We start from the raw sequence: 22,563 nt of genomic DNA, 5'->3' as shown, positions 1-22,563 counted from the left end.
CCCGGAGCTATGGTAACATTCACTCGCCCATATTGTATTGCTGCCAAGAGGGGAATCAAACCCTGGCCTCCCGTACAAAGTGCGAGCCACTAAACTACGCCACAAGAGAAGTTTTTGAAAAAAGAAGAGGAGTTTTTGAGGTCCAAATATAGGGTGAATTATTTCCATTAGAGAATGAAGACACGGATATGCCATGCCATGATAATCTAGTTAACTATTATCCACCACACTCCTAGTAAAAAGTGGACTTGATGAAATTTGTGAAGCCAACCAAAAGAAGGAAGCATAAGCTTTATTGCAGATTCTTATCAGTTCTTAGTAAAGTCAAATGGTCACAGAATAAACGTCGAACTAAAAAATCCACACACCCTCAAACAAATCTCAACGAGAGCAGGGGATGCAAATAAACAACAGTTTTAACAGTCTTCCATTTCAGACACAATCTTCTCTAAAACACAATGGTCTGTGCCTGTACTAGCCACGTGTAACAAGGAATATCAATTGAAAGCAAATTACTTGTGCTAGCCAAAAGCTTCAGGCAGCAAAAAAGTGTGAACTCTCTTCGCAACCGCAGCTGAGCTCGGCCCGCAGCATTTTTTATCCATGGTTGGTATCCCGGCTTCAAAAAAAAAGAATCAATCAATGCACACCGCTATCAATTCCACTCCCAGTTAGTTTTTACACCCTAAAATGCCATGCTCCCTATAATACACAAATTAAGTATTTTGGACAACTTTGTTCATATTAAATAAACAACTAGATATTGGTGACATTAGAAGCTTTCATGAACACACGCTCGTTTAGTTAGCCTGCAAATCTCCTGCGGTTTTTATTGAAACCAAGGAAAAATAGGCTGACGAGACAGGAGGTTACACGCGCAACGACGCACGTAAGTTGTCCCAGCTAGCTATATACTATATACATTTTTTATATAGCTGTCTTGTTTTTTAGTAAAAAAGGTTACTGTGAGCAATAATAGTCATTTATTCATGTCATGATGCAAGATGACAAGCGGTTTCTGTCATGCTAGTTAGCTATATGCTTCACGCATTGGACTTTTTGTGCAGTTTTGAGGAATTGAAGAGGAATGTGGATGTCTCCTTTATGTTTTGTCATATATATATACCCTATATGTCAGATATATGCTAATTACAGACTAGGGTGCCGATAAGCCGCATACGCCGTAAAAAGTGCAGGCGTTTTCGGGCGAGTTCGGCGTTTTATAAAAACTATAAAAAAACTATAAAAATTAAAATAAACTTACTATGTGTTAGCGAAGTTCGTAGAAGAACTGTTTTTGATGGTTTTTGAAAAAGTTTACTTCATAAATAACTTTATTAACTCCTTTCTCTTCAAGCGCCTTCTTCCCAACATCTTCCGCATGATTTGTTACAAGGAATTGCGTTTCGGGAATGTTCCGGGAGAGTTCGGGAAAATGCGGGAGGTTTTGGGGGACAACCACCAATTTTATTTAAAAAGTCGCCCGAACTCGCCCGTATATATGCGGGCGTTTGCGGCTACATATCAGCACCCTCTTAATTACAGATGGTCTTTATACTCTGAGCATCAGTTGTTGAGATGCATCAGCATGTCTTGAGCATGAGGCACGCTAATTACGGGTTATTTATTCATACTTTGAGTATCAGGCGTATAAAGAGAGATGCATTCTCATGTCATGACAGTCAAGTTTGTTTCTAAGGAAGCCACTTAGAACAGTGAATATGGTCAGCATATTTTACATGCTCTGAGCGACGAGGGTGCCGGTATAAATCACATATACACTGTAAAAAGTGCAGGCATTATCGGACGAGTTTGGCGTTGTAAAAAAATTCAAGTATTCGCCTGAAAAAACCCACATAGACCTGAACAATACTCCAAAAAGTTCGGGAAAGTACGGGCGATTTCGGAGGACAACCGTCATTTTAATTTAAAAAGTCGGAGCAACTTTAGAATTCCCACTGCTATTTAAAGGTATTAAATTAAAGCTGCTACCAGTTACCAGCTCAAATATTAAAGGTTGAACTTTTTTCCGGCTACCTGCTACTGCAGCACTGCATTACTAACCCTAACCATGGAGATATCATAAAATATCTTTTAATAATAGTATCCCTATGTTGTAACCCTACATAATGCACACCCTCACAGTGAAAAGATTCTGTACGTGTGCAATATATAATCAAAATCAATTCGCACCGGAATGGTTCAAAACGAAAAAATTATCAACCAATCAGATTTCAGAAATCTCAATTATCCGTTCCAATCCGATCAGACTCGTTTTTAAGTGAAAATGCATCTTTATCTAGAAATATATCCAGCATGTACCGTTAAACAGACGCTGTTATTCTTGAAAAACCGTTTGCTAAGTGTTTTATTTGATCGTTGAGAAGCTTTTAGAATGTCTGAAGTCGTGATAGGGTAAATAAAATTGACATCGAAAATTACCAATGTGGTAAAAGTTAGAGGTAGCCGGTAGCCAGAAAAAATTATGTTAAGGTTATGCTAAGATGATTGTTTTAAGTGATGGATAAATATTGGATGAGGTAGGCAGTGGCTACTTTCTATATATAAGATATATAACATGGCTGAAAACTCCCCAGAACTCTCTCTTATATATGCATTATATATATTACAAGTGTCCAAGATTATAAAGGTTTATATCAATACATTACTTGACTAAATGGCTGATAAAGAAGGCCCAGCATCCCCACAAAAATAAATTGAAGGCTACCTACAGACTAGTTGTTTTTACCTCTCAGCCCACTGAATTAACAATGACATCAGCCTCCGAAATTCACGTTGACACTTGGTAATTGCCTACTTGTTTTGAAAAAAGTTTCAATTACGTCAGCAAAATATGGCTGACATGATCAAATAAATTTTTCGGTCTTTAATCACATGAGTGAAAACCAGTATCGCTTGTGCAAAATTTAATTTTTAAATTTAATTTATATATAACAAAAGAAGCTGCCTAAATTACAGCTACATACAGTATTGCTTGAATGTAACTTTACATTATATCACCTTTGCATGAGCTTTTGGTAACGTCAGAACTTTCATTGTCATAATTAACCTACTGTTAAATACATGAGCTATTTTTGCATGTCAAAAAAATAGATACTGTTTTAATTCAGACCACAGCATCCCTATTAGGTTAAGTTCTGGACTTTCAGTGGGTGTAGGCCAGTGATAATATTAAGCAAAACGTTTTAAAGAAAAAACAGCAAGACCTTTTTTAGTTGATACCATTTAGAACAATAATAAAAACAAGGTAAAATACGCTTGTCATAACACCCTCCTCCATTATGAATTTTTAATAAATAATTCTAATGCTACAAAAAAACTTTAAATATTGTCAACCAAACTATAGTCTGTAAAAAGATTTTGCACTTAAATTTAGATTTTCCCATAAGACTGTGCAAAAACGTTAAAAGAACATTAAAATTTTTTGTTTTATTATTTTGAGTGGGAGAGGAATAACTTATTTGCCGTATAAATTTCGAAAAACAGTGCAAATATAACTTGCTGTATAACTTTCTAAACAATACAAGTATATTTTGTGCAACTTTCAAAACAGCACAAGAATAGTTTTTCTTCTTCTTTTTTGTTTTATTTTTTGTTACTGTTGTTCTGACCATAGATTCTCTATAAAATTATTGTTATTTAGCTCAGCAACCGACGGTAAGAGACTCGACTTCGCCTGTAGAATAACTAATTAAGTTCAAGTGTACATTTTCTACATTGTTTCTTGATATTCTCAACTTTATAATACAGCAAAATTATAAAAGATTTTCTATGAATTCCAAATTAACTAACCAAATCTACTATTTTCAGCCGTATGCACAAAATTGAGGCAAGTTAGCTTAAAACAGCGTTCCAAAACAAAAAAAACAGGTAGCAATGCGCAAGTTACCGAAGCCTCTATTTTAAGCTGCATACACATGCATAAATTGAGACACGAAAGTGTGTATAGAAACTGACTTAATTTACAAAAAGTGGAAGTAGCATGAAGCAGTTGCTAGCTCTAAGTAATTTATACTTCCATAATTTTTAATTAAATATATAATACAAACTCAAGTATTCAACTGTTAACTGTAAATAATGCTCCAAATTATCATTACATTTTTTCCGCTGATAACAAGTTTCTATCATGCCTGAGTAACTTTCGCTTTCAGTCCAATGGAAATACCCTTCTCGCTTATTGTTGACACAATTTTTTCTTTAACATTGTAGCTTTTAGAGTCCGTCATTTGTTTTGATTGGGTACTTGTATATTTACAGGATAGCAGCGTAATAGATACCAGCGTAATAGATACCAGCGTCATGTTGACATGGCGGTAGAGTTTTACGCTCCAATGTCACGGTTCATTCCAAGTTATCAAGTGATCTAGACAATTTAATTAGGCCAAGTTGTATGGTTAATCTTATTTCAGTGTGCTTTATTAACTTGCTTACATTGGAAAACACGTTTTTTACTGTTAAAAGGCGAAATATGTGACTAACCTGATACAGTACAGTCCAGATGTAAGCGTACGCGTACGCTCAACTTGCAAAAATAATTGCTTGTATTAAAAAAAACAATAGGATAGCGAGTTCCTTTCAAATTGCGCGAAAATAATTGCTTCGTGTTAAAAACAATACTCTGCGCGAGAATAAATTAAACGCGAAGGCCATTGAATTTATATTTTTTTAACAACGAAACTAATTATAGTAACGCGATTTTAATCTCGATTTATTTAAAAAAACACAAGCTCTTTTAAAAAACAACAAATCCAATGATCTAAATATTTAAAAAAAACATTTCTATCGCCACTTTTCGTTTTTAAACTTTTAAAATGTGAGCTTTTCTATAGCGGTTTTTCGTTTTTAAACTTTTAAAATGCGATCTAAAAAAACATTTCTATCGCCGTTTTTCGTTTATAAACTTTTAAAATGTGATCTAAAAAAACATTTCTATCGCTTAAAAGCTTTATTTAACCCGCGCAACCAACAATGCCTTCTCGCTAGTTTATTTAGTTTCCACGCAAAACTTTTGTTTAATAAAAATATTAAACAATGGCTCTTCGTGTCACATTGATAGAGTTGATAACATTTGCAATATGCTATTGGGAATAGTTATGTTAACACTATTTGACAATAGTTACGTGCAGTTATAATAAGCTATTTTTTCTTCAATAATCTTTTGTTTATTACGTCCAAGTTAATGACTTACAAGACTCGCAAGATAATTAATAAGAACAAAAGACAAACAACTACCGCCTCCGAGAAAAAAGTGTGAAACTTGAGCGTAGGCGTACGCTTACATCTGGACTGTACTGTAATCGTTGTAGCTCTGACTTAGGTTTAACACAATAATCATTAAACACAACAGCAACGCAACGTTGTACCAATGTATCAGATCTGCACCAAACAGAACAAAAACCCCATCCAACACTATTGTAGTTAGTTATACTGTCTAAACACGAACAGTAGGTTAACATTTACTTTTTAGATGTATAAACAATAAGTAGATAACATCTTCTGAATACTTGTGTTCTTTTAAACTACAGCCTATCACTAACTAAAATCATTCAGGCTACAGAAAGAATGTGGTGCTGTTCGATTCGTAATAATAATTCAAAAAATTGTATGTCGTATTAAAAAGAAGTCCAGAAGTTCTTTTTCCTCACACGACACAGCAGTTGTGAGGAGAGAGTTTCTCTGAAGACTCTACCAATTGGGTCTCCTGTGTACTTTTGCTTCATGTTAAACTGTGCCTGTGACAAGCATTTTCGAAGCATGTCATCGACAACTTCTGCGATATACAACCTGATGATGCCCTAACCTACCCTTCAGTACCCATTGTAAAAGGTTATTGATGTAATTTATTTATAAGAAAGTTATTGTTTCCTTTTAAGAGCTTAGTTGTATTATTCACGTACGCTGCAGTTGTATATATTGTAATTTTACAGCGTTATAATTTTCCTCGAAGGCGTAATATTAAATTTTGCGGCTAATTGTTGCGCTCAATAATTTGCGAAAAGTGCGGAACGAGGCAGTTAGGAACTAAAAATTCTTTTTACTTTAAAGGTACCATACCAAAGCTACCATAGCCTTCACAAAATAACAACAAAGGAAATTTAAGTCGATTGAGCTGGGCAGAATAACAAAGTTTTGTGATGTGACATAATAATTACTCTCCCTCACTATACATGTAAAGTTACCTTTCAGCAGTACTGTAGTGAGCTTAACTATAATTATGATAATTATAGTACAAGCAAAAAACAAGACAGATTATTATTGCTGTAACACCCTCCTCTGTTATGATAATGGTGAAAATATGCTAGCTAAAATGAAATACTGTAACACAAATACATTACATGTTTTTCTCCTTGTTGTTAACAAAAATATGTTAAAATTTCATGTTGCAAGACTGCTGTTTAGACCAATGTGTGAGAGAAATACATGCAAAAAACAGGTTAGAATATGCTTGCTGTAACACCCTTCTTTATGAGTTCTAAATAATTTTGATGCTGCAAAAGACTTTAAATATTGCTAAATAAACTAATTTACCTAAAAAGATTTTGCATTTCGATTTATATTTTCTTATAGGTTTTCTTAGGGGACTCCTATTTAATTAGTTGTTCTAGTTGGTCGGTTGGCGAAATAAAAATTATTTTATCGTAAATGTATGGTCCGAACAACAAGAAAAATAATAAAAATAACAATGGAGGAGGGTGTTACACCGACCTTTTTTTCTATGTATATTTGCATAACGCACACAGTTTATATTTTTTAGTTGTGAAGAAAAAATAATAATAATTTGTCTTACTAAAAAATATGTAACTAGTTCTCAAGGTGAAAAGATAAAAATACTTGCATTCTCAAAAACTTGTTTTTAAAAGTTATGCAGCAAGAATTTTTCTTGTGTTGTTTTAAAAGTTATACAGCAAGAATTATTCTTGTGCTGTTTTGAAATTTGTACAGAATATACTTGTATTGTTTTATAAGTCTTACAGCAAGTTATACTTGCCCTGTTTCCAAACTTTACAGCAAGTTATTCTTCTTCTACTTAAAATAATAAAACAAACAGTTTTAGTGTTCTTTTAATGTTTTTGCGCTGTTTTATAGCAAAATCTAAATTTAAGTGCAAATTCTTTTTCAGACGGGGTGGTTGTTTAGTTGAGAATATTTAAAGTCTTTTGTAGCCGTAAAATCATTTTTTTAAATTTCATAACGGATAAGGGTGTTACGACAAGCGTATTCTATCTTGTTTTAATTATTTTTCCTAAATGGTATCAACTGTATTACAGTTTAGCTAGCGTAATTTTAAACATATATAAAGATATATAAAGTATTCAATAAAGAAAAAATAAGATTGTGTAAAATGTCAATAGATCGCCATGTTCACAATGCTCAAACATTTTGTAATTGTGACAGCATCATGGATATACTTGTCATGCATGATACACGGTTCACGATGTTAGGTGTCCTGACTCCACTACTGTATGTTTTGGTATAAATTAACATTCCATTGCATGTGTTTTGGACCAGAATAGCAGAATGGTGGTAGTCATCAGAGCTACTTTTTCATATCATATCAGATATAAAAAAAGGCCCGGGAAAAAGTTTGGAATTATGTTGATATAATACATATCTAGATTTTGATGGAGACAATAATTAGCTGCATTTCCAGTTGCATCACTTGCATGTTCATAAATTTTGTGTTGTATAGGTGTGGATAAATAAAATTAGTGCTGTAACTCAAGACCAAATCGGCGGTTAGAATAAATTAAAAAATGGTGTTGAAACTGCATGACATTTTTACCAAATAAATAAGGATGCAAAAAAGAAGAATAAAACTAGGCTATTGCAATCATTCTGATTAGGAGTTTTGATAAAACCGACCCTGTATATGAGGTTGTTAAACCTTTATTAATCATTCAGAACACTCCACACATGTTTTTCTTCTCAAAACATCATAATTTTTGCATGCAAGCCATTTCCTCTGCGTATGAAAGCATGTGAAATGAAATGGAGAAAGAAACAGAATATGAGTTGTGTTATTGTGAGAACGCATGTGAAAAAAATTAAATAAAAAAACATGAACTACACATTTTTTGAAAAATTGAGACTAGTATTTTATATGTAAACACAACATTGTCCAGTTAAAGGGGCACTGTGGGGTCTGTAAACATCTTCAATTTTAAATAAATTTGCAAGGTCGCGTAAATTCGAGAGGACTAGGTTCGAATAAATAAGCATATACGTCACATCGTGCAGAAAGTCCTTGAGCTCAGCAGCACACCTTCTAAAAGTTTGTTTACTTATTGATTACATTGTTCGTTGATAAGACGTCTTGTAATAATGACGAAGATTATAACTTAGAGAAGATAGAATCGGATAATTCTTTTTGTGAAAAAGACTTTACAAAGCTACAGCCACACGACTTCGAACCTGTTGTGTTTCACAAGGGAGATATTAATAATGATGCAAAGTGACGAGCTGTCTTTTACTGACTCAAAGCAACATTCTTAGCAAAATATTTTCTTTTTAAAGAAATAAAAAATATAAAATATATTATCGCTTTTATTAACATTCGTTTCGTCAAAAAACTTTATCTTTAGCTTCAGCAAAAAGTCTTTCCTACTTTACAAGTTAATTTTTTTTTTTTACAATTCAGCAATATTTTTCCTCCTCACGCGCTTTTTTGCGCACAAATGCAAGCAAATTTTATATAACGTTGGAATTTTCTCTGTGATGGAGGACCATTGAAATAAGTAATCGAAAGATTGAATAATGTTCAGGTCGTGATAACTTGGTAAAACAGGGGTATTATTATTGTATAAATAAAAATCATTTTTATGATTATGGTAGGTCATAAATGCGTTGCAGAAGTTACTGATTTATAAGTGGTTGTTTTGACAAAGCTTTTTTAGAAACTGCATTATCAGCATTACATGGGTACATTTACCCCCTGAAAATATTCGGCATGTCTTGCCATAAAAAAGCTTTTTTTTTAAAAAACAAAAAATAGAAACTTGAGCGCTACGAAAGATACATGTTTAACTAGAAAACCTTTTTGACGGGGATTGTATTGGAAATTGGTACAATGTTCTTTTATTTAATATAAAAATATACAAAACGTTGTTGGTTGTGTTCTGTGGATAGAAGTACAAATAATGAAATGAGAAGAAATGAGAAACTTTGATCGCGTTCTCCAGCTAAAATGGTATTTTTACAAAGTGGCAATATTTTAATATGGAAGTTTATTTCCTGGAGATCTCTTTTAAAAGAACTATCTGTGAAGTGCCCCAACCAAATATAAAAACTTTGATCGCTTGGTAGATCACCTGCACGACGTATTTTGGTTAGCCATTTTTTTTTTTGAGTTTTTTCTTTTCATAGACGGGATTCTGTGAAAACTTACTTCTTTACACTTCTCTGGTCGATTGGTACATTGAAACGCAAAGCAGCTAACCATTTTTTTAAAGATTTAAACGTAAATTACATATAGAAAGCGATTTAATGTAAGCTATAGGTCTTAACATGAACGTTCTCTGCGCTCACCTAAACTTTCTGCAGGATGTGATGTCATTATTCATAATCGGGTCCAGTCCTAAATGAAATCGCGCCTGTCTGTTTTTTTATGAAACAATGAAGTAAGTTTTTTTTGATTTCTTATGCTTTTCTGAGTATGTATAAAACACAAAAGAAAAAAGGGATTTTTAATGGTGTTCCCCTTCAAAAACATTAAATTAAGACAAAAACTCTTAGCAACAATTCTTAAATTTCTGCTGGTTAATGTTATTAAATGTTTGAAGTGACTTAATGTTATTGATAATGGAATTTATTCTATTGACAATGGGACAATGGGATTTAATTCCAGGCAATATGAAGTTATAGCATTCATTAAAGGGTTTCTTACAATTGAATTATCATAGCATTCATTGTTGTATTTTTTTTAAAAAATTACATATGCATGTTAAAGAGAATTCCTGCTTTTTCCGTTTGTTTTAGAATATTCAGTATGAGAGATCTAATCACACATGTTGGCACAGACTATGCTGCATTTGCTATTACAGGAGTGCTTGCTTTAATTGTCACACTGGTATACTTGTGGTGGGTGAGTTGCAATGTATTATACTACTAAAAATTATCTTGACAATTAACATCTGCAGTACTTTTCCAATATTTCTCTTCTTAAGCCAATTTCTGTAACCGTTTTTGTTCTGCGAAATGCATTTGCAAAAATGCAAAAAAAAACATATAAACGAGATTACTTAGGAGCAAACTTTTGAATGCTAGTTGATGACATGTCAGTTCGAGAAATGTATCAACGAAATGTTGACTTTTACAGCCTTTAACTGGCAGTTTCTTAAAATCGTGCTTAACACAGGTAGAAAAGAAGTATTTGCAGGGGTAAGGTAAATTATTTTAAATTTCTTAAAGATAATATGCAATAATATATGCTAATGTCAGTAACAGGAATCACTTAATAAACCAATGTAATATAACTTTGCATATAAAATATGTTCTTGATAAATGAAGTGTAGAAGAAAATTTCCAGCCCAAAGTTTCAAATATTTTATGATGTAACTAAATACAGCTATTAGCACACCTTTAGCATCTTCAAAATTAATTTAGAAATGATACAGAAAGGTATATGTTTAACATGCTTGTCCTCTTTTGTTACGAAATGTTATTAATAATAACAAACTAATTACAATTAGATTGTATGCAAAACAAATTTTGTATATAAGCAAACTGTATGTGCACAAATTCTCTGTAAACCAAAATTTTCTCCTAACTAATCTCATTTTCATGTTCTTCTGCATTTTCGTATGTGTATTTAGTGGAATAGAAAGAGATGTGGAAACAGACTTATTTAACTTTCATATTATGTTCAGTTTAAAATTATTTTTTTAGAATGAGAGATCTGCAGGTAAATTATCATGTCCTGGATTGACATCAGAGGATGAAGAGTAAGTGCTCGCATTTTTGTGTTTTCTTATCAAATAAAAATATTAGAGAATGTTAACTAGGTGTATAGGCCACGAAAAACACTCTATTAGCACTTGTTAAACATCTTTATTTGTGCATTTAAATTAATGTTCAAATCAGCACCAACGTATCCAGAATGATTTGACTGGTATGAGATCCAACAATCTTTTTCTGTAACAATTATTTAATGTATTTTCCTTGTTGATACTCTTTGTAATCCTTAATCTTAAATTTTTTATCAGATACAACTTCAATGTTTTGTATAGACGACACTCAGTATGCAATTCACATCTTCTATAGCACACAAAATATACAAATGTTCCGCTGTCTACCCTTCTTCTTAAAATGCATGTTTTTTTACATATGCAGTAAAAATTGCAGGCTTTTTTACTGCTTTTTACTGCTTTTTTAATAATTTTGTTGTGACTTTTGATCTTGGTAAATAGAGAATTGTATCAAATAAAAAATAAATAAACTTGAGCAATTTTAAGAGAGGTGAGCTGCAAAATTATTGCTACAAGATACATAGACAAGCGATATTCTCAAAAAATCACTGGATTTGTCACTCCTGCGTTTTCTAGTAAAAAGAAATATCATTATAGTTGATAACGTTATTACCGACTTTCATACAGCGCAGTCTGGGCACAAGTAAAGCGCTTGTAGGGACAAATTTTCCATATGGTAGCCCATAATTGTAAAACACATGGAAACACAGGATTGACTCTTAAAATTTGTTGTGAACTTGTAAAATAAAGAAAAAAAAACTAAAAAAATCATGAAAACTTCTTTCTGTAAAAGTCCATCTCTTAAAGATTACCTTCATTACTTTTTAAAATTCAATTTTAAACCCAACAGGATTAACAATGAATCTGCTAGAGAAATTTGGCATTAGCATTTATCAATATATCTATATTCCAATATGTATATCAGTTCCTTATACATTGTCTGAAAATATGTCTTGATCACGTCTTTGTTGGCATCCACGACTTTGTCTGCATCAAAACAACAAAATTATAGTAGCTAAATTGATGTTTGAATGTTTTTACTAATTCGCTTTTCATCTGATGACTTCCCATTCAATCACAATTTTTTCAAAGTTATTTTTAGAGATGCTAAACCATAAAATTATGTAGTTGGGGGGGGTTAAATATTCTCTTTTAGATAATCACGTAATAAGACGGTATTGACGGTATAAGGTACATATGCAGTTGTGGCATTTTTAATAACCTTTCGTCCAAATTTAAAAATATTCCTAAGTAATTATCCATATCTTGATTCTTTTAGCTTGATATTTGATTATCCATTTCTTCTACTTTTCCAACAATTAGCTAGCTAGCTAACTAGCTCTAATTCTTTTGGTTGTCCTTGTTGTAGCCATAGCCAAACATAGATTACATTGTTGTACATATGGTGGTTTTCAGCCATCTAGCTATATTTTTTTAATCCATACCATGAAGGTTGATTATAAGGAATAATGTGTAATATCTAGCAGTGCATTATGTATTTTCAGTCCATGCTCATTGCTTTTGCAGGCATAGAGCTAAAAATACCCTTTTACCATCATCCAACTACCACAGTGAGGACTATTAGCACCATTTCAACACGTTATTTAAAAGTTAAACGTTAGTATAAAAAGCAAAGAATTAGGAAAGAAACAACAAAAAGTTACACATTTCTTGGTCTTTCTCTGTATGACACAAATAATTCTTTGCGAGAAAGTGACCGAGAAACTTGACTGGGCTATTGAGTCACACAAAAACAAGCTAAAAATTTGTCCCAACAAGCGCTTTATTCGTGCCCAGACTATTTTTTATTATTTTTAGAAATATAATCATGGTAAATAAAACCTGTAAAACATAACGGCCCTTAAACTTCAAAATATCAGAAATGTAATATTTTAAAAATTTATTTACAACATCTGCAATATATATATATAGTCTATTTGTCATCATTAAAAATAAATTATTTTTTTTGTTATGCTAGTCTATAAACTTTGCGAGCTTGTGTAACATAATTAACGAGAGACTAAATAGACTCACCCAAAAAAAGGGTTGGGTTTCAAGCTCTACAATATTTGTTTCACTGCTTTGTTTTTTACCTGATTTTTTTAATTTTTATGGGTATTTTTCTGAGTTTAAGAATGTAAGTTTAATTAATATCCTTCTGCTGCTTTTATTTGAACTGTTATACAAACAAGTGTCTGTTTTGTTTTTGTTTAGATTGGGAAATCTAGGCTCGCTCACCAAGGATGGGGGATTGCATCAATTCTTAAATGACAACCACAAGAAATTTGGTCCAATTTTCAGTTTTTATTGGGGCAAAGAATTGGCTGTAAGTTTAGGATCACCAGCATTATGGAAAGATATTCAAACACTATTTGATCGACCTGGTAAGACTACACTCCCAAATAGCACATGGTGTGCGATGACATCACACGCCCTGTGTATGTGTATGGCAAGTTGTCATGGAAATGTTTCTTACTGCCTATTTAAGCCTGTGACGAAATTCACTTAGGCTGCAGGCCATTCCTTGAGACGAGTGCGATCGCACGCGCACTCGCCCGCACACTCGTAAAAAGATTTACAAGTGCTTTTTATCGCACTCGTGAATTTTTTCTTTTTCTAAAATATTATAGGGCGATGAAAAACGCTTTTACGCTGATTACATAACATTCGTTTCTTCGTTATTGATTTGTTTATAATGTATAGAGAACATTAGTCTGCCCCTTTCCATTATGCTGACACTCTTATGCTCGGCTGGTGCATTACACTGAGACTGGAATGAAAGACCATTTGTCAGGTGGTCACAAGTCAGCTCGACCTTCATCGTCACAGAGAATACTGCGAGAAGAGTGCGCGCCCATGCAAGTAAATATAATCAGAACATGGGAGAGGTTAGGTGTCCTTAATACAGCCTTACCTTAATACAGCTTTCGGACGAATGTTCTCGTGATGTAATACCAAAGAGAAAACATGTTGAATAAAGTTTAAAAAATCTATTTAAAAGGGGAAAGAGAAATCAAAAATGTCTAGAAATATATTTAATGCCAAAAAACATATAGTGAATCTGCCAACACATAATCGCGTTCAACGTTGTTTCAACCTTGCACTTGTGGTTAATACATTTTACCATGGTTTTACAAAATTCATTTCTATACAGCTTAAATAACATATAACGTGAATCACACTTGCAAATATTCACATCACACATGTAAATTTTGCTTACGAGTGCGATTTTTTGCACACCATAGCATTCGTAATTTTTTTAGCGGGTGCTTTTTGTAGCTCTGGCATAGTTTTATACAAGAAATGGCCTGAGGCTGTGGGTTATATCAGTTTTAATGATGTTAGCAACGATCTGTTAGTATTACAATAAATATTTTTTAAAAATTTCTTTACTTGTCACTGCTTGATAAACTGATCAATAAAATATATAGAAACATGTCTTTCGACAAACAGTCAAAGAAACTTAAGGGCTTATAATGCTGCTGATGATGATGCTGACATCATTGATTAAAAATTTTAAAGACATTTTTTTACCCATTTCCTTTAATGCATTAAGCTTGAAACTCTAATGAAGGAGTCGAATATGATCACGGTGCTTTTGACAAACAATTAAGGAGATATTGCTAACAACAGCAATAATCTGCCAAAATACAAAAATTTCTTTCTTAAAAATGTTAAACCTGTTCCCTCAATTTTATAGAGCTTGACATGCTGATCAAGAATATGTATAGGATCATTACTTTTGACAGTTAACCTGTTTATTCTGAAACAATTTGCAAAACCCGATTTAGGAATCTTACTCAATTGCCAGGTGGTCCCTACTTACCTGCCAGTGGAAAACACTGACATCACCAGTTCGTTTCTAAGATTTAACTCTAAGTTTTAGGCGGATGGTAATGGCTTCATTCATTTAAATTAAGCTATTGATGTCATCACATTTAAATTAAGCTATTGATTTCATCACATTTTATTTTTTGATCCACAGTGTATTATTATATAACATTATTTCTGTAAAGTATTGGGACATTCTAAATATACTGTGTGTCTTAAGGCCTTACCATATAAGTATACATACAATGACCCTATAACTCTGCATATTTTTTCATGTTTAGTCCACCAATTCGAACTTTTTAAACCATTAATTGGAGAATCAAGCATTCAGTACTTGAATGGTCCATTGGGACGAAAACACAGACAGATACACGACAGACACTTCAGTTTCTCTGCTATTAAAAGTTATTTCCATGTTTTCAATGAGGTAATTACCATATTTCTTTTTAAAACACTGTTGTCTTATAAATGCTGCCATTTTGTATTACAAAAAAAAAAGTTGTATGCATTGTGTTAAGCTTCTGAAGTAATGCTTTATGTAGTATTTTCCTTTTTACCACCCCTTTTTGAAAATCTTGCAATTCTAATTTTCGATTTATTTAATTGCTTACTCATTTACATTTTAGGCTAGCGAAGAACTTATGAAGAAACTATCAACATTGAATACAGATGAACATATACAGTTAAGACAATACTTGTTTGTGGTTGCCATGAAGTCTTTAGTGAGGACATCCTTTGGTAATGAATATTTCAAATCAAATAAAGAGTGCATTGAACTTTCTACTGCATATGACACGGTAAGATGTTTGTCTGAAGTTTTGTTAGATTTAATGTTCTCTTTTTCAAAACCATGGTCTTACCTCCCCCGCTGCGGTTATCACCACCTTTTTTTATAAGTGACATCCCTATTGCCTGTACATGATAGCGGTTTTAGATGTGCTGAGACCTATAAGTGTCATCTTTCCTGTCAAATTATTTACCTTTATAATACCTATACATTGATAACGTTTGAATGCCTATCTGTTTAAATTACAGATGACAAAAGAAATACTCATATATTAGCTTTTTTGACATGATTGTTTGTTTTTGTGATTGACTTTAAATAGCTTTTTGAATGTTGAATCAGAAAAAATCATGGCTAAAAAGCAACAAAGATTGAGTACTTTTATCATGAACATGTCATTGTCATGTCATTGGTATGGTCATCATTACCTACTTAACATCTGTTTTCCATGCTACCATGATTAAACGAAGTAATTACTTTCTTTTAATCTGGTCTGGACTGTATTAATTCTAAACTCAAATTCCTGCCCTTATTACCTCCTGCCTAGTCTTTCACTTTTTATATCTCTTGTTTTTGGTCCAGAAACTATTGAGTCTTTGCACTTACCCAATTATTCTCCTTCATCCCTTTCAAATGTGCCAACCAACTCAAGCTTCCTATCTGGATAACATCTCCAATACTATGAATACTTAGCCTGCGTCTATGCTCATCTGAACTCTTTTTGTTTTTCAAACTGGTGTTACACATTCACCTAACCATTGTCACATTCTTTTCTGAATGGTAAAGATCTTCCTGCTTCACTTCCCATGTATGTACAACAGCATTTCTTATACAGGCCTCAACAAGACTCAGCATAGGAAGTAACTCTGACCTTTTTCCCAGCAAAATCTATCCTGCAAGTAACGCTTCCTTTAATACCCTCTTTACTACCCAGTATATCATCTAAGTAACAAGTTCTTCACGAGCCACTTGTACATCATTAAAGTTGGATAAACTTTGTTGCCTATATGCTTACATACTGAATGTCAGTTCTTAAACTTCCTACAATGCCACTGCACATATTATGTTTAAATACTTACAACTCCAACAAAAATTGGAGTTACAACCCTTTCATGCAAACTGCACAAGGCAACCAAAAGGTCTCCAACCAAAAGGTCACACTTGGCTTTAAATGCTACTAAACATGTCTGTAGACTTTGCTGCATTTTAACCCTTTTTTCTTCTTATCCTTTTTTCCAATTCTCGAATATTTTACTAATTCTTCCATCTTCCATCTACTCCGCTATGAGAACTAAATTATCTGCATAAAATAATTCCCATGGAAACCCTAATAAAATTTATAAACAGTGCTTCTAAGACTACAGCAAACAATAAAGGACAAAGTACAGAACAGTAATTACACCAACATTAATACTAAATTCATCACTAAGTGAATCAGTAACTCACCAATCCTCTATCAATAACTTTCTTGTTTGATCAACTTACTTCGACCGTCTATAATTACCTCTTTTTAAAGGAATCACTGTTGCTCTTAAAACAATTGATTATTACACTAGACTGCCAGTCATTCAGGATAACACCATTTACTTTCTAAGCCGTGTGGCAACTTCAGCATATATACAGATGCTTTTACAATCTTTGCAACAACACCTGGCAGTCCTGCAGCCTTGCCAGTCTTCATGATAGCCCCTTCTACTTATTCAGTCTTAGCCCTACTGCATCATCGTCATCCCAATCAGCTTACTGTTAAGAAATTCCTGAAAATAGCTCTTTCTAAATTTGTCTCCCCTGTACTAGTCAAGGCTCGTATACGTTTCTGACCTACAACATCTTAGTTAGTCTTCTTCATTTGCTGTACTATATTGCACATCTCATTACGCTGGTCTTCCTTCTCAACATATCTGCAAATCTCTCTCTCTCTTTCTGACTCTGGTTTGCCTTATACACTGCTGTACAAGAACCTTCCTTAGCTTCTACAGATATATATTTGTGGTCTATATGGCTTCCTTAGTGCTCTTTAAGACAATAACACAAACAAGCAACCTATGCTGGAAAACACAGTCTTCCCTTGACATAGCTTACACACCCTTTACAACTCGTCTCACTTTCTAACCACAACTAATTTAATTGTGTTTGACAACCATCTGACTTATGTATCAGCCTACTTTGTCTCTTACTGAATGGTAAAGAATGTTTCTAAAAATTTGAGGAGGGAATTTTCCTATGTTTGGGTGCCTATAAAGATACAAAAAAATTGAATATGCACACTTTGGTAAGTGATGTTATTGTGGTCAGTAACATGTACTATGTTTAATTAAAGTACTGCTTAATCTAAGTTTATTATTGATAACATAAAGGAATTTTTTATATTTTTTGCAGATTATTCCTTTGTTAGACACTCTAACCAAACTCCAGAAAAGTTAAAAGGAATGCCCTGCAATTTTTTGTTTTCTTTTAAGTGGGAAGGTGTTTTGAATACTTTACTTTCTCCATCTTTGCTGTTTAAATTTGATATTATAAATATATTTTTAGTGTTGGGAAGATATGGAGAGTCGTCTCGATGGTGATATGCCAGAACCCGGAAGTGAAAGACAAAAGGCCTTTGATGATGGTTTGTAAATTCATATTAAACTAGCTTTAAGTCAGTGCAACATTCACTATTGATGTTTTAAAATTAAGTCTGTTAGTCTGCTAGTTGAACTATAGCAACACACTTTTCATTGTGTTTATGTACTACTAAAATACAGCAATACGAGGCTTTTTGATAAGGTTGACAATACATGGCATTATTTAACCATGTTTGGCCTTGATGGAAAGTAGAAATGTTGGTGTTCATTTGTTACCTTCTCAATTGACTTATGGTGCAAGGCTAAAATAATAATGTTGTGGTTTTTCGTCTGATGTTGAAAACTCAAATTGTGCTGCCAGGAGATAACGAATTACCTCCTTTTGTTGTAAGGCTGCAAAACTAAAAAACCTTTCTTTTTTTAGGATAACAATCTATATAATTCTAGCTTTTATTATTTTACCACTATATATTTTTTGTATGTTATGTTGAATATTTTACATTTTTATTTTTAAATTTTTGCTGATGTCAACAGTTAATCACATGATCAAACTTGAAAATTAGACTGCCATACTCCTTAGTTTGTGATGGGTGTTATATTTGACAAGTAACTTTGAAAATGCTGTGAATACTTGATCCTGTTTATTCCAATAAGCACTCTCTTTGAACTTTGAAATCATTCCTGACAAATAAGCCTCCATGTACTCAGTACATGTACTTTACATGCACTGAGAGTACATTATTGTTTTGGAGAAAAAAAATCTCTTTTTACATTTTGGCACGCTCTCTTTTATATTTATATTATTTTTGCCAGTAACTGACTTTCAAAGGTTGGATATTTTCTTGACGAAATTTCCATACAATTTGCCAATATATTATTGTTTTATTTTTAAATGTACATTTAAGTTGCCAATTTATTAGGGGCCTTCTTCTAGTAAGCAGCCACCCTCAAAAATCACTCCAGACTAAAAAAGTTTATGCTCACCCTTATAGAAATACCACAATGTAGTTGTTGAGATATCTGGCCTAGTTTTTTTAAGTTAACAAAATTTTGTCAGTATTTGTACTATCTTGCTGATCATGAATTTCAGGAGACACTAAAAATCTTTATTTTCGTTTATTTTCATTTTTCTTTTATAGCATTGACTGTGATAAAAGACAAAGCAATGAAAGTGATTGAACAAAGAAGAACATTAAAAGAAAAGACAACTTATAATCTTTTAGATGTTATGTTAGAAAAAGAAGAATTGTATCCTCACGATGAGCAGGTATATAAAGCTATAATAAAAGATTTGTGTTTGTTTGTCCAAGGTTATTTTAGAAAAGCATAATATTTAGCATGCCATAGACTTGTACATTTCAAGGTAAAGTACTAATTCATGGTACTTGTAAAAATTTTCTACATATTTTTTTACAATTTTTTAAATTTATTTAAATTTTTAAACTCCAAAATAATTTAACATTTATAGTTGGTGGATATGGTGATAACATATTTGATCGGTGGTTTTCATACTACTGGAAATCGTGAGTCAACATTTCTATTACTGCAGCAATAATTTCTAGATCTAAATTCGAAATGCGTGCTTTATTGTTTCTTTTTCTTTTTGATAGTACTTACATGGACATTTTATTTTCTTTGTCGACATCCTGAGGTCGAAGAGAAATTATTGGCTGAATTAAAGGAAGTACTAGGTGACGAAACAATCTCAATGAGTCATATGGACAAATTGACGTATGTTGTTCTTTTTAAGTATTTATTTTTAGAAATAAAGAGTTTATTTTGGTGGCTTTTTCTTTGGCACATTTTGAATCTAGGTAAACCCCTCCTCGATGAGCTGTTTATTTAAAGCAATTAGGACACTTAAGAATATTAAAGCACTCAAGACAGCCAACGCCTTCCAGCACTGAAATCTAATGTATGGTGAAAGTAAGCAGGTTGTACACTGGTCTTATAAATAGATATTCCTCGATTACAGCAACTATGGGTTATATTCATAAAACTGAGTAATGCAGTTTTTGAGACAATTGCTGAAGAGGGGAAATATTATTAATTAAAAAGTGCCACTTGTCTGTCACTAAAAAAGAAAAACTGGGAAAAAATCCAAAATGTTAGGTTCAGGAGTTTAAATAAATTAAAATTTGAAACAACTGTAGACATATACAACTGATATAGTAAACCGATAAAGTAAAAATGAGGTGGAGAAAACATTGATTGTGGAATAGAAAAATTACTGCTTATACCTTTGCTTTTGACTCAGCCATGTTTGGGGGCTATTTCTTTGGTACACAAGATTCAGATCTGAATTCTCCAAATGCTCCACTTACCATTTCTCTGATAATCTGGGGGTAGTCAGAGTCGATATAAATGAATTCCTCCAGAAGCAGTTTACTAGGAGGATTTAGAATTAATGCTTGGAATTTGATTCTGTGCTTTTTTAGGGGTATTATGACCAGTTTTTGGACATTTTTCAGACCAAGATAATATGGTTATTTCGAGAGAATGGAGTGAGATAACGAATTTGCAGCAAAATTTGATACCAGAGCTTACAGAGTTAGGCCAGGCTAAAGGTCTGGCATTAATGTAACCTCTTCTACCTAGGCTAGCTATAAATTCTTAGTAAATTAATGATAATGATTAATTTTTCTGTAGGTACACTCGGCAAATAATAGACGAAACTTTGAGATGTTCTGTTCTTGCACCCTATGCTGCTCGATACTCTGAATATGATATTGTAGTAGGCGGCCACATCATTCCAAAATTGGTATGGAAATTTATTAGTCCGCAATCACTAGAATGACAATTTAAAAAATATGTTGAATTGCAACATATTTTTTAAATTGTTATTCTTTGGGTCCAAATTTTATTCATTTTGTTCCAACTTTTTTCTTTGGTAGTATGATAATTCTATATTATGAAACTGTTCTTTTATTCTTGTATTTAGACACCATTGATAATCTCTTTGGGAACTGTATTGGAAGATGAGAATATTTGGCCAGAACCAAAGAAGTAGGTTTTAGCATTAATGAAAATAAAAATAGATCTGAAATGTTCTAAATGTTTACATGGTGTAGTAACTACTGTCGTTTCTCTAGTTTAATGTGTCCTCTAATTAACGCAGATAGCCTTTTTCCGGTAATTATGAACCCCTTAAAATTATTATTTGGATTGTATTAAACAAGAGAAACAACAGTATTACTGGTTGAATAAGCCATGGAAAAACCATTTGATTAGGGAGGTAGAAAATCACAGGGATATATTTTGGTGATGTCATCTTGAAACCTTGATCAAATAATACACTGTATTTACTCTGTTATTCCCATTGCAGGGTTAGTTTTTATAAAAGCCACAGAATTTATTGTAATGCGTAAAAAGCATAGAAACAAAAAAATAGAATTTTTCCTGGATAATCTCAGTGATATGGTACAAACTCCTTAGAAATAATATTTATCCTGCATGTTGAATTATTGGGGAGGTGAGATTATTTACTAAAGATCAGGTCTCTCGTTTAAGTTGTCCCTAGTGACTGCCATCAGGATGAAGTAACAGATGTCACTACCTTTTTCAAGTTATTTGACCTGCATAATTAAAATGGAAAATATTATGTACCCTATCTACATTAAAAAAACAACCTTAACAATTTTCGATTTAAATTATAACTTTTATGCATTCAAAGTTGTTGTAGAATGCTACTTGCACTGCTATATGGTTAAAGTATGGAAGAATATAGATACAGTACAGAGTTACTAGGAATTATAGCTATCCTGCTTGCGGGGTTATACCTAATGTAATAAAAGTTTTATCTGTTCCACCAACTATTTTGTTAATTTCTACAATTCACAATAAAAACTGTAGTCCATGGTTGAATATCTCTTCACCTAGAGATAAATAAATAACCAGTATTTACCCATTGTGTTCAACTGTCTGTTAATAATTGTTATTTTTAGATTTGATCCTGATCGATTCAGTCCAGAAAAACTCAAAGAAAGACCAAACATGGCGTTTGAACCATTTGGATTTGCTGGTAAACGTAAATGTCCTGGTTATCGTTTTGCGTACTTCGACACAACAGTTTTTCTTGTGGATATAATCCGTAAATTTAAAGTCAAACTTGTGGAGGGGCAGAATATCACCATGCAACATAGATTAGTCACACAACCAAAAGAAGCTGTTTGGTTTAAAATGGAACCACGTAATTGAAGCAAACATGCAAACTAACATATAAATTTTAACTATTCTTTGGTGTTAATTTTATTAATGAAATTTATTTAAATACATTATAGCAATAAAAAATAATCTTGTAGTCATTATTTCATAGGCACAATGTAAAATCAAGTGATATTGTAAGTGTAATATTCATCAGAAATAAACAATGTTTAACTGCCATCAAATAAACAAG

The 22,563-nt window shown here is 32.6% G+C and overlaps 1 protein-coding gene across 1 annotated transcript; it reads left to right on the top strand.

Annotated features, from left to right (window-relative positions):
* Positions 1-339: 339 nt before the first annotated feature.
* On the top strand, positions 340-22,460 carry LOC130622617 (cytochrome P450 20A1-like). The gene is made up of 13 exons (XM_057438099.1): positions 340-889; positions 9,997-10,102; positions 10,906-10,961; positions 13,200-13,369; positions 15,098-15,243; positions 15,443-15,613; positions 18,133-18,211; positions 19,307-19,434; positions 19,636-19,690; positions 19,778-19,898; positions 20,817-20,928; positions 21,109-21,173; positions 22,112-22,460. Exons 2-13 carry the CDS (start codon positions 10,007-10,009, stop codon positions 22,362-22,364), a joined length of 1,452 nt encoding a protein of 483 aa, XP_057294082.1. The 5' UTR covers positions 340-889; positions 9,997-10,006; the 3' UTR covers positions 22,365-22,460.
* The last annotated feature ends 103 nt before the right edge of the window (positions 22,461-22,563 follow it).

Source organism: Hydractinia symbiolongicarpus, chromosome 12 (genome assembly GCF_029227915.1).
Source record: "Hydractinia symbiolongicarpus strain clone_291-10 chromosome 12, HSymV2.1, whole genome shotgun sequence".
NCBI lineage: Eukaryota > Metazoa > Cnidaria > Hydrozoa > Anthoathecata > Hydractiniidae > Hydractinia > Hydractinia symbiolongicarpus.
The sequence above is the reverse complement of the archived record's forward strand: the minus strand, read 5'-3'. Positions and strand labels throughout refer to the sequence as shown.